The sequence below is a fragment of the Mus caroli genome, unplaced genomic scaffold, assembly GCF_978045245.1.
Source record: "Mus caroli unplaced genomic scaffold, Mus_caroli_1 scaffold_19, whole genome shotgun sequence".
Lineage (NCBI taxonomy): Eukaryota > Metazoa > Chordata > Mammalia > Rodentia > Muridae > Mus > Mus caroli.
Window position 1 is genome coordinate 70,100,814 of NW_028227274.1, and position 13,522 is coordinate 70,114,335.

At 36.2% G+C, this 13,522-nt stretch overlaps 1 protein-coding gene across 1 annotated transcript in view; it reads right to left on the reverse strand.

Annotated features, from left to right (window-relative positions):
- Dcc (DCC netrin 1 receptor) overlaps positions 1–13,522 on the reverse strand; it is a 1,083,530-nt gene that overhangs the window by 558,102 nt on the left and 511,906 nt on the right. Inside the window, exon 3 of the mRNA XM_021150630.3 lies at positions 4,959–5,243. Coding sequence (XP_021006289.1) covers positions 4,959–5,243 — 285 coding nt within the window. The remainder of the gene's footprint in view (positions 1–4,958; positions 5,244–13,522) is intronic.

Genomic DNA, 13,522 nt, shown 5'->3' on the forward strand with positions numbered 1-13,522 from the left:
GGTCTGGACCTGCACCTGGGAATTCTTTCTATGAAAGTCTGTAATTATTTTTTAATAAAAGGATAATTTATTCAAATATAATATTGTCTTCTTAATGATATTATGGAATTATCTGTTCTATGCTCACAAAGAAGATAAAAATTTTAAAATGTCCATACTATATTTGAAATAAAATTAAACATTATAACAAAAAAATAGAATATATCTTCAACAAACCACAGAAAGTTCATTCCTCTTGGCCTTTTGAGGACATAGCATCACTTGACTATAGGTAAATAAACAAGCAGTAGATTATCAACTGACTAATTCAATTAGAACATTAAGAAAACTGATACAGGAATTCTAGAGCCTAGACAAGTTCTCTTTGTCAACCTACTGCTCAAAGCAGTTTTATAAATCAGCAATCCATTCTCTGGCTTGGCATTCATATATGGCGAACCACAAATAAAGTTAATTTTACAACCACAATTGGTGGCTGCTTCAATCCATCATATAGTCCCCGTTACATATAATGTTTTGAAACATCACAACATGTACTGCTTCTGTTGCTGCTTAAAAAAAATGTGTATTAAAGCTGTTCATTGCTAATTTACTTTATCAAAAACATATAATTACTCATATGGAAAAACTCAATTTGTCTTAAATCATTAATCAACAAATTAAATTAGTTACCAATTTTCCTACTTTTGAGAGAAATGATTACATTCTTGTGACAAAAAATGAGGTACCATGAAAACCTCTCTTGAAATACATCACTGACATTATCTATAATAACCATCTTCTTTGATGCCCATGCTTGTAGGGATGGAAGACATGGCCACAGGCTTGTCTCTACTCACATCCTACTTCTGGAATTCTGTCTGAACCCCAATGGCACCTCATCCCTCCTAAGTTATAATATCTGCCCTTAACAATATTGAGAACATCTCCATTCTTTAATCAATTCTGATGCCACCATGAGAACAGCTCCTGGTCAGTTCTCTGCAAGATTATCATGACAAGTTCTGAGTTTCTTCCCAGTTTAACTTCCTTTCTTCTGGTCTGCCTCTTCTCAGCATCACTTCTGTTTTCTAATCCCCTGGAGCAGAATCTCTGACATTTCCTCAGTCTCCAGCTTCTCTTGTACCTTTTTTATCGGTCTCATAGCTAAATACCACTTGTTCATCATGATAAGCAAAGGAAGTTTCTCTCATAGACCGTGAGGGGGCATGCTGACTTCTGTTGTCCACAGTGTGATCTTTTTGCTTTATGGACTCCCTTTTCAGGATTTTATCAACTATCTTTTCTTTTGTAACCAAAGGCTGCAGTGTAGGAGTTAGTCAAAACAATGTGAGATGCAGTAGTTATACACTGAAACTTAGCACTATTACTCACTTAGTAAAATGAGAATTTAACAGTCTAGTTATCTGTCGATATTTATGGCTGGGAATGTGTTCCATGAGTTTGGATAAGTTTATAATGTTATTTAGAATTAGATAAACCGCTGCGAACATATACATGGAAAGTGACAATAGTTGGGATCTGACAGAGGTTTCTAACCTGGTAATTGAGAAGGTGAGGCAAGAACATCCCAAATTCAAGGACTGTCTGGGCTACAGGGTAAGGAAAAGCCTATGGTGGGTAACTTAGACCCTGTCTCGAAATAGAAAAAGAAAGAAGGGGTAGGGATTGCAATCAATGATATAGCCCTTACTCTGGATGTTGGAAGCCCTAGGTTTATTCCACAGTATTGCAAAGGCAATAAATAAATAAATAAATAAATAAATCTAAATATTTTAGTAAATAATGCTAATAAATGTGCTGGTGAAGTTTTAAAATTTCACTTTAGCACTAATGAGATATATAACTTAACCAGCATAGGAATTTTGGCATTAGAGAAAGATATTTTCAATAATTTATGATTCCAATACTGTTTTTATTCTGTTTTTGTTTGGTTGGTTTGTTTTTTTTTTGTTTGGGTTTTTTGGGTTTTTTTTTATTGTTTGTTTGTTTGTTTGTTTGTGTTTTGCATCTTATTCTGTATCCCAAGCTGACCTGAAATTCATTACCTAGGCTAGTCAAGTCTCAATCTGGTGAACATATTACTGCCTCGGTTTACAAAGTGTATACACTACATGCACAAGCTATCTCAGTGTGCAGCTGCAGTTTATATACAACTAATTCATGCTAATCACATATGGATTTCGGTTTTACTGGCCATATCAGTTTTAATTAAATAAAAGCTAGAACAGAAATGTATACTATGTATATGTAACAATTAGTACTTCAAGCTGGTGCTTCTGGAAAGTGAAAACTGATTCAGGATAAAATAACAAGATATTAAAGACCAGAGAAGCATAATTAGCAACTTAGGCATTAAGGATAACGGTTTACTCATTCTCATGTGTAATCTTATAACATTTTGGGGGGATTTTTGTGTTTTACATCTAAAGAAACAGGAAAACTTGGGAAAAAAATGAATCAAACAGAACTTCTCTTACAAAACCATTACAGTGCATGCACAGACTCAGTCAAGTAAGATCTCGTCTGTGTGTGTGTGTGTTTGTGTGTGTGTGTGTGTGTGTGGTCTCTTATAACTTTTGGAAGTTTATGATTGAATATTTGAATTAACAAGAATTTAAATAAAATATCTTACATTATTTCAGTTTTTCTTTAAGAATTTATTTTGTAATTATTGAAAACAAAATCTTCTATCATATATATCCCGGACCACAGTTTTGCTTGCCTCCTTCCACTACTTTCAACTCTCCCTTCCCTCTCCTGTCACCCCTATCTATTCCTTCTCCATTAACTCTTCAAAAAAAAATCCTCCAAGAGACAATAGCCCAACAGGGCAAAACAAGATCTCTACTGATGAAGGCTACTCTAGGCAACTCTATAGGAGGAAAAGGGTCTCGAGAGCAGGCAAAAGAGCCAGAGAAACACTGGCTTCCAATGTTAGGACTTCTGCCAAAACACCAAGCTAAAAGCCATAACTTACACACTTCCAATGTAGCATTATCATATCCATCTCTCTCCCTCTGACTCTTTCCATATAACTGGCCTTACTTCACTTTAGTTTTCATTCTAATGAGAAATATCCCATCACTCCAAAGTACACATATGTCTTCTTATTTGAATCATATTAACAATGTGACTTTAACTAAATTCCACACATTTCAGTTACAATACAGTCTACATGGTGAAAAAATAAAGGCCAATACCAATTTAATGTCTGTTTTGCATTTTCTATTTAAAGTTTAAATAATTGATTAATTCATCATGATTCCTGAATGTTACTGGAAACAGGCTCTTCTGTCATATTGAGATAATGAAGCATATTCTGTCAATACTTTAAATGTGACTTGCTTTGGCTTCCTATCTGATGATTCGGTATATACATTATTCATGTCATACAAATATGAATATTTAATTTGGGGGTATGAAATTGGTTCCTAAATAAGTCTGAGCATGTGTTACTAATAAATGATCCACCATCATTGCAGGGCAGTTGCAAGGTAGAAGTGTGCAATACGTACCTGCACACTGAGGTCAGCATCTATGTCACTGATGGAGTATAGTAGACACAAGGAAATGAGAACAATGATTTAAACTTGACTTCTTTATCACACTGAATAAACTTCACCTGAATTACTAGTTTTCATTCTAGAAAGATTTATACTGTCTATATGTGAAATATTTATGATAACTACAAACAACTAAGCATCTACCATGTGAGGAGCAGTTCATTCAAATGCCTCAGTGCTTTTCTGTGATTTATGAAGTATGTAGAGGACTGCCTAAGAAGGAAGACCAACTGTGAGCATAGATACTATAGAAATGTGTGATAATATCAGTCCCTGAAAGGCACAGTGATATAGCTGTAGCTAACCAGATTCTGGCTACTTAGACAAAGGTAATGAAATGGCCAGAATCATAGAGAGCTACAGAAGAAGAAGAAGAAGAAGAAGAAGAAGAAGAAGAAGAAGAAGAAGAAGAAGAAGAAGAAGAAGGAGAAGGAGAAGGAGAAGGAGAAGGAGAAGGAGAAGGAGAAGGAGAAGGAGAAGGAGAAGGAGAAGGAGAAGGAGAAGGAGAAGGAGAAGGAGAAGGAGAAGGAGAAGGAGAAGGAGAAGGAGAAGGAGAAGGAGAAGGAGAAGAAGAAGGAGGAGGAGGAGGAGGAGGAGAAGAGAAGGTGAAGGAGAAGCAAAAGAAAAAGAAGAAGAAGAAGAAGAAGAAGAAGAAGAAGAAGAAGAAGAAGAAGAAGAAGAAGAAGAAGAAGGAGAAGGAGAAGGAGAAGGAGAAGGAGAAGGAGAAGGAGAAGGAGAAGGAGAAGGAGGAGAAGGAGAAGGAGGAGGAGGAGAAGGAGAAGGAGAAGAAGAAAAGATGAAAGATGGAAAGCAATAAAATTCTGTATCATACTATTAATCCCATTTTTTTTCATAATTACTTATATGTTTATATTAACCCAGAACTCTTAATGACAAGGCCCTGTGTCAGTTTTAATCAATGTTAGATCTCCCATGCACAGTACAGGGCATTTAAGAAATTATTGTGCCAAAGTTTGAGTAGATATTTATTAAGTATTAATATAAAGATGACATTAAACCTCACAAATCCTTTCATTGTTATAACTAGGAATAATACACTCTTTTAGACTTGTTAGAAAAAAATGAAATAACATGAGAACTGCTTATAAATGGGCTTTTGGCAAAAATATAAAACAGACATATATGAATAAAAGAATAAATGAGAAAATGAATGATGCTAAGTATATTTATATTTTTCAAAACAATTTAGTAGTATACAGAAAGTTAAAAATGGCTGGTATTATCTCATACAGTATAATAGCAAAAAAAATCAATAAAACAAATAAACAAACAAAAACCCTCAGTAAGGAATACAGATTGTGTAATCCTTAGAAAGTATCTGTCCAAGAAAATCATGTCATATTTTGGAGAATACACTAAGTTTTGAAATACCTGATAAAATTCTAACTTCTGCTTCATTTCCTGTTCTTATGCTGGCTGGATTCCGAGCCGAGCATCTGTAGACTCCACTGTCTCCTGGCTGAAGTCGGCTGATCTGCAATGCTCCGGAGGGCAAGACGACCACACGCGAGTCTCCTGGAATTGGGTTGAGGTCTTGTTGATTTTTCTGCCAGTGTATTGTTGGCATGGGTTCCCCAATGACTTCACACTTAAGTAACACTGTATCTCCCATGAAGGCTGTGATAGATTCCGTCTGGGAAAGGAACCTCAATGGCCCTAAGTGAAAGACAATGAAGAAAGGATGAGTCTTTTAAATAAAGCACAACAATGACCAGTATCTGCTGTTCTTTGTGAGACACTGTATTCCAGAAGCTATACTCTCAACTTCCATTTAGTACCTGTAACTTTACCACATATTGTAACATATCAAGCAAGACAAGTGAATTATTTCAATTAGATAGGAAGGTAATATTGACACTGGTCTCTAGGAGCCTCTTATGAAAATAAACAGAAGAGATAAGTTTAGTAGTTTGAAAATTAAAATTTGATGTGCAGGCTAATGGTGGTCTTGCGTGTCAGTGCTGCAGATGTGTCCTTTCTATCTTAATCTGAATGCTATCCTGTCCCAGTTACCTAAAACTGGACCAATGTCTACAGAGTTGTGGTGGCTCATAAAAAAGCTGTTTATGTAGTATGAGTTGAGACAGTTTCAGGAATGAAAAGATACATTCACTTCCAATTATATGGACAGACAACCACCATTGTTAGGTTGGCAGTGTAATGTGAATATTTACCAGTGTTTCCCTGGTGTAGTTACAGTATGGCAAAGAAAATCCTCAAGATAAACGTAGAGTTGCTTGTATATCTAGCTGGTGTATGCACCACATATACACATCAATCATTTCATACTGTTTTGTTTTCTGGTCTACGTAGTCAAATAGTAGCTAATCTATGTGACCACTCTCATGTTCTCATGAAATGCCTTGTGAAATGGCTGGCTCATAAAAGCAGAATAGGAAGGAAGGGGATAAGGGATCGACCACAAAGGAGTAAGGCATGGTGAGGGAAAGCTTCCAGTTTGATGCTTCATTAGAGAAAAGCAGGAGATGCTATGACCTTGGCTTCCTAAGCTTTCTACAAACAAGATACATCAGACTATTGTCCAAGAGAATCTTCATATTATTTGGCGACTCCAAATGCACCTGTATGAATTGTGTCATTATTTATAAAACATGGGACATTTTTCCCCCTATGCTAATTGAACCTAATAATTTGATTTTTTTGATTTTGATTCAGTTATCACAGATATATTATTGTATTTTGATTTCCCCTTAATTTTGAAGATACTGTTTTCATTTTAGATACATGTTACAATCACATTTTATTAACTCATTAGTCTGGGCTTCATTAGATTTTACTAATTATATTTAATGGTATTTTAATGTTGATAAATGTATCTTAATTAAGTCAGAATTTTCCATATTTGAGATTAAATCATGTCAGAAAGTTTTTATCTTTTTCTAATCAGTATTGTATCCATGACAAATTCTACTGTGATCCACTTTCACTACTGCTGCTTTGAACTTGGGTTTATTCCTCTAAACACTTTTTTTTCATAAACTGAGAAAAAGTCAGGTGAGCACAGAAAGTCAAAAGTAAATAGACTGGGTTAAAGATAATTTAACATGAGAGGCAATAAGGATGATTATAGCGATGCTTTAGGCCCTGGGTCAAGGGAGACCTTCATGTCTACTTTAAATACTATGGGTTGTAATCATAAGACAATGGAATAAAATGATACATAAAGTTATTTCAACACTTCATATGGAACATTTATACATTGCTGAAGACTACCATTGTTAGGTATCTCTGCCGGAAGTACTTGAAATCATGGAGATATAATCCCATGGAGAGGCAATGATCTTTAAAATGAAAGATTAGTGCAAGATCATGTAGAAACTTCATATTAACTTGTCAGTTGAAATGTATTCCACATACACAGGTTATAAAACTCCGTATCTGCTTCATAAATTTGAAACTCGGGAATTTGGATTTATGGAGCCACCTAGACCAACACTATAGAGGTATTTCAGGATGATACCAGCCACTTGAAAAAGCTTACTCTTCCAAACAAAATAACTCATCCATAACCATGGTAGACGTGCCCAAAGTATTTGGGAAAACAAAAGGCATCCATTAATTAGCTCCTAGTTTCATGGCTCAAAGTCTTTCTAGGCTCTTAGTACAGTTCTGTATGAATTTTAAAGAAAAAAGTTACAATATATAAGTTGCTATGAATGAACTTAAATGTGGATTTAAAGAATGAAACCAAAGAGTAATTTCTGCAGTAGGTTCATTACTATACTATGGTTTATGTCAGGAAGCCAGTTTCTGACCTACTTAATAGCATTCTTCCTTGTCTTCATTGATAGACTTTATCTTATGCTTAAGGGAAAAGTTATGAATAATTATGTAATAATATATTAAATTTATAAAATAAGAGGATAGCTCTCATTTATGTATGCTAGAATTTGATATATTAGGTAAATTGAAAACAATATCTGCATACTTTCACATATGTGAAACATGGTACTGCATTAGGTATAGACATTGCAAAGATTCAAAACCACTGTGTTCCCCCTGATTATAAGTGATATTAAAATTTTGCTAGATTACTAAATATTTGCTATTTATATTTTGAGTTTGTAATATGTGCTATAGATGTTTATCAACTGGAAATATGTTTGATATTTTAATATTTGATAGGATATTAAAATAGTACTAGAAAAGAGAATATAGACAAGTAATTCATTTGATGATCAACAATTCTTTTCCTTTCTCAACTTCATCTGACTGGCATATTGGCATAATGAGACAATGGAATTGGTTTCTAGTCTAAAAAGTACTGTACAGCATTGTCCTCTGAACTGACAGGCAGGACACTATGAGAAATTTAAAAGGCTTGGGAACTGACATGAGTGCCTCTGCTCAAAGATTGAGTCAGTCACCCATAAGGTGAGCTGTCATAGGCACTTTCAACAAACTCACTGGTCCATCACTGCTGTCCCTTGTTTGGTCAGTGCTGGTGTTGGGTGACTTGTAATTCATCATTTCTCCCCAGGCCAAAATCAAAAAACACATATTTATTTAGTATACACTACCACAGCAATGTCAGATTTTAAGTAAGAGAAACAGCAAAAGCCATGTTGGTTTCAATGCCTTGTACGATGGGTTCTGGACTAGAACTCAATTCAGTTTTAAAGTTAGCAGTGTAGCATAGAATCCTTCAAATAATAGATTATGAGGATGGAAAATTATAAAATGACTTTTTGTCTTTTGCTTTTGTTGCTGCAAAGAAAACTATGCAACACACAAGTAAGTTTATAGGCTTTTGTGTGGCTTGAATTACGGCTTCTAACATGGAACTAAAGGTCGGCGTGGAAACTCCTGGTTGTGAAAGAAGTTATATGATATCAATTTTGTGGCATATTTTATTTATTAAATTTCCTGAAACTCATAAAAATGAAATACTGGATTTTTCCCGAAATCAATAGATACAATAATATAAAGTAAGTATTTTTGTGCTTCCTAGGGTATGAGATTAACTTTGATTTTTGTGAAGATGAGTTTCCTGGTAAGCAAGAGTCTCTTTACACGGAAGAGATTTCTTGTAATGCATTGTTTCCCACCTCTGTTCTTTGCTCATTCATGTCTATCCCAGATAGATAGCAGAATATATTTTTAAATCAGGGAGCTTATGCTGCAATTGTTGAATAAGGCTGTGCTTAATGTTTTTGGTATTATCTTATTGTCCAAACACTGGAAAGAGTTTTTTGGTTTTGTTTTGTTTTGTTTATTTATTTTTATTACATATCCAGAAATCTAGCATAATCCACACCATTTTCCACCTGTATTACAAAACAATTTTCAACTCCATTGGACTTGTCTAAGGCCCTAAACTTAGTCTTCCCTTGTTTTGTTTTTCTTGATTTTGTTTCTGTTTGTTGGAAACAGGATTTCCCTGTGTAACCCTGGCTGTCCTGGAACTTGCTCTGTAGACCAGGCTGGCCTCAACCCAAGAGATCTATCTGCCTCTGTCTCCCAAGTACTGGGATTAAAGTAGAATGCTATCCCCTCTGGGTAGCTTGTTGTCTTGATGTCATTTCTTTAGCAGTTTCTCTAGAAAGAGAGATATTTTTCCTAACTCTACCTGAAGGCATTCTAAAAGCATCAACTATAACAGCCTATACTTTTCCTCGTCGTTCTGAGAATGACCAATCTGCCTTAAATTTTTTATATCACTCATAATGTATAGACATTATGACAGAGATCATTGTATACATAAACCTGAAAAGTGTTCTCACGTTCCTGTTATGTATCTGTATTTTATTTTCCACAGGGCATATCAAATATTTACTGACAATAAAAAATAAACCTTAATATTTTATTAGGTGCTATGTAAGTGCTAAATGCTTTAACATATCCACAGTTTGAAACCTGGAATTAGTTTTACATTTATCACTTTCAAACTCACTCTGGGAGCTTAGATGGTGGGTGATAACACACCAAGGTTCCAGATAATCTGGGGTCAGTTTCTTGCTTCGTCTTTTCAGGAGTTGGATGGCTTTGCATTTGGGCATCAATTTAAGTTTGACATTGTACTACACTAAGTATCTTGATTCACTTCACTTAATTTTTCAAAGGTTATCTCTTCCCTTTTGCATGAATAATAGGAATTGAACCTAGGGCCTTATGTAGTCTAGCTAAGTGCATTACTACTGAGCTGTATTGCCTGTCCATCATAATTATTTAAGTATTATTATCTTCAGTTTATATGGAACAAAACAAGAAAAATCTAAATGAGTGCTGTGTAACAAGATTATTAAAAGTAAAATTTGATACTGTATTATCATTTTGAAACTGCCTTATTTCCTTAACCTAATTGAAATTTGCTTAATGTGAGTTTCTTCTATTTCGTAATACTCGGCTCTTCCAGTATCAATGTAGAACTGGGTAAGAAATTTAGTCAAACCAGTACAGCTGACTGTTAATATTCTATTTGTTAGGCTTCAACAAATGATGATTAAAAATATTTTAATTGTATCTGTGCCAAATATGTGCAGACTTTTGTGTCATATTCCCTAACACACATAAATATGCAATAGTATCTACATGTTATTATATAAATGATGAGTCAGCTAGACATGATGTATTGTATCATGGGATGTATTTTTGCAAAACTGACATCTTATGTAAAGCTATCAGCATCTGGAGATTTTTGTTTCTACAGAGTCCTGGAACCAACTCTCCCTGCATACACTGAGACATTTTGTGCTCAATTAAATTCTTTATAAACTAACTACAGTCTGGAGTGCTGTACTATTCAAAATAGCACAAAAACCTATTTGGAATACCTCAGGAGGGCTTCTATCTTTATCCTTGAGAGAAGGTTGTTTCCTAAATGGAAATGTTGTCAAGACGCCTACCTTCACACCCAGCCTGGCCCAGGATGCTACAACAGCTTCCTATATAGGAACACCTGGAATGGAGGAAGCGTCCCACACCAGTCACCTCACAGCTTTAGACATGTACAGTGCTACCATGTGTTAACACAGACCAAAGCCTATTAGGAAGAAGCTATAAAAAGAAAAGCACAGTTCGTTTTACATATGGGAAAGTCAAGACATATCCCACATAGAGAAGCTCTATTTTATCCTCTTGGCCTTGAGAGAAATAAATACAGATACTTCTCATTCTTATAAGTGACATATACAGACTGAAGTGTTTAGGCTTCAGCATCTGAAACATTATTGATAGCACCAATCCCTATTACAGCTGCATAGTAAACAGGACTGACAACGAGAAATATAGGCCTATTATGAAGTTAGCATGGAGGACTGGGTCTGCCACTTATTCTGATTTCCATAAAAGATCCTTCTGTTATTGCTTTATAATACTTTATCACCTGAAAGATTCACGAAGAGCCTCTTTGCATGTGCACTTTGTTAAATGTCTCTCAAGGTCTGTTTTACATCCATAAACCAGATTCCTTACTGATGCATTTACCATCAATACAATGAAGGGTTTACTCTTTTGAGCTCTCATTAACATAACCATTGTTTATTCGGGAGGTGATAATGTCAATTCAGGGAATAAATCCTCACTTCATTCCTCTGCCCAGGTATAACCAGTTATACTCCAGTCTCCTTTGTACCACATACTCAGACTGACACTGAAGAACTGTGGGGTATATTTTATATTCCAGGCTAATCTGCAAATTCTATGAGCAGAAGGACTCGGTCCTAGTTTTATTCTGTCTTACAAACAGCACAAGGCATACCGATTCTTCATCAAATCCGTCCTTGTTGAATGAAAAATTATATGGTGTGATTAATTTAATAGTTGGCTTAGATCAGCATCAAAGGCCCTAAACACTAGGAAGTGGTGAAGGAAAGTTCTGGAAAAGGGTTTCTCTATACATTGAACCTTTGGCCAATGCTCATCAAATGATTAAAGATTTAGTGATAGTGAAGATGTTGGGATATGGCAGATCCAAAACCTGATCCCAATTGATATTTAGTCTTCAAAGTAGCCATCCCTTGATAACCAGTGTCTGGCCCAGTCCCCTTGGGGCTAACAGGCACAATGCTTTTGTAGTGTTCTAACAACATTCTAGTTTCCTTCCAGAAATGGCTAAGACTGTCATCAGATAGCACCCAAGCTGAGACTTCCCAGCTCTACTGTAGCTACTGTTCCCTGGAATGTGTTTAAAAAGTTCCTTGATTTATGGCCTTTGCTGTTGTGTCACACAAAATTGTCATTAAACCTCTACCACATTGGAACACAGAAATCGAGACAAGCAGAATCTGTATTCCCAGGACGGGCGTGGTCATATAAATTGTTCTAGCATAATCCCTCTCATTCCATTTGAGGTAAGCGATGTAGTTTTGCAACCATGAGGAGTAAAAGCAATGGTGTGGGGTGGGGTGGGAGGTAGTAGGGTAAGTGGGTGAAAGGAGTGGCTTCTTCAGGCAAAGTGCTAAAGAGCTGAGGGGAGTACCTAGGAAGCCCAGCTGAACACTCACCGTTTCAGATGGAAACAGATTGTAGGTGTGAAAATCAGGACACAATCCCTAATACAACTGCAAAATTCTTATCTTAGATTTACAAGCTTGCTTTGAGGACCAGCTTATAATTTAGGTGGTATTTACCCATCTTCCTTCAAATCACAGTCCCTAGAAAACATGATCAGATGTTTCCTGGCTAGCCTCATCCCATTTAGGCCAACCTGGGCAAGGCATACTGATAAGTAATTTCTCCACCAGAGAAATGAGCCAATTCAAGGCAGATTGGATTATATTAAGTGTAGGTTTATTGGAAAGCTGCCCTCCAGTGACTTTACTGACCCTAAGGACCAAGACCAGGAATGTCACCATGGGGATCAAGAGGCAGGGGAAAGAGAAAGGACATATATGCAGAGAGATACGAGAAGGAGAAGAAGAGAGTGGAGAGAACAAAATGTCTGAAATATATAGGGAAGAGCCTCTGTGGGGAGGGGAGCCCAGCTTCTTGGGCTGGAGACCTCAGGGTTGTGGTCTAGGGACTGATAAATGCTGGAAGAACCTGGAGGCCAGATCTACGCTGTTGTGCAAACACCTCCGTTCCTTGTCTGTGCACCCAGAACAAGATCCACCCATCTACCCCCTTTTAGCCAATACATATGTCTTCAGAGGCTAGATATAACCAAGTAAAAGTAATATAGATTTGAGGCAGGGGCAGTAGAAATGTTAACAGCCAAAGCACCAAACATTTTTTTTTTCTTCTTGAGGTTTTCTTTTGTAATGCTACAAAGGAGGAGAAAGTTTTTTTGTGTGTTTGTTTGTTTTGTTTTTGTTTTTGTTTTTTTTTTTAAATCACCATGGCAATGAATGCAAAGCTTCTAAATCTGTAGGGAAGTATTAGGCTCTCAGAATTAAAATAAGGAGAACAATAGTCTATCCCTAGCCTTCCACCCATGCCGGCAGCACCACCCAGACTGAGAGAAACCTTCTATCAGAGCCAGACAGTCAAAAATTTGGAACAGCTCAGGCAGCCACTTTACTTCATTCAAATCTATATTACTTTGGATTTATAGTCAATGTGAAAATAAAGCATTTCCCAGTCCAGGTTTATGTATGTCAGGGCTCACTGAATCCAAGAGGTCTCTCAGCCACCCACCCGCATACAGCAGGAACAAGCCCGCTCCTTCCTGTACATTCTAATCTGGAAATGGCATGTTCTTCTGATTTGCCCTCTAGCCTCCTTGGCAGACTATCGGAATCCACATCTTCTTGAATAGAAGTCTAATTATTAAGTAATTAAAGTTCATTTCATAAAGAGACTTATCAACTGGGGGACAGACCTGGTCGTTGGAAATATGCTTTGGGTTTAAATATTGAGCAATGTGGTAAGGTTTTGCAGTCGCCAGAGGAGAGCGGCTATAAATATTCTGTTTGCTCTAAATTAAAGATTAAAGGTTAAGTTCCCTCTAAGAAGGACCATCTTTACCCCTGCTT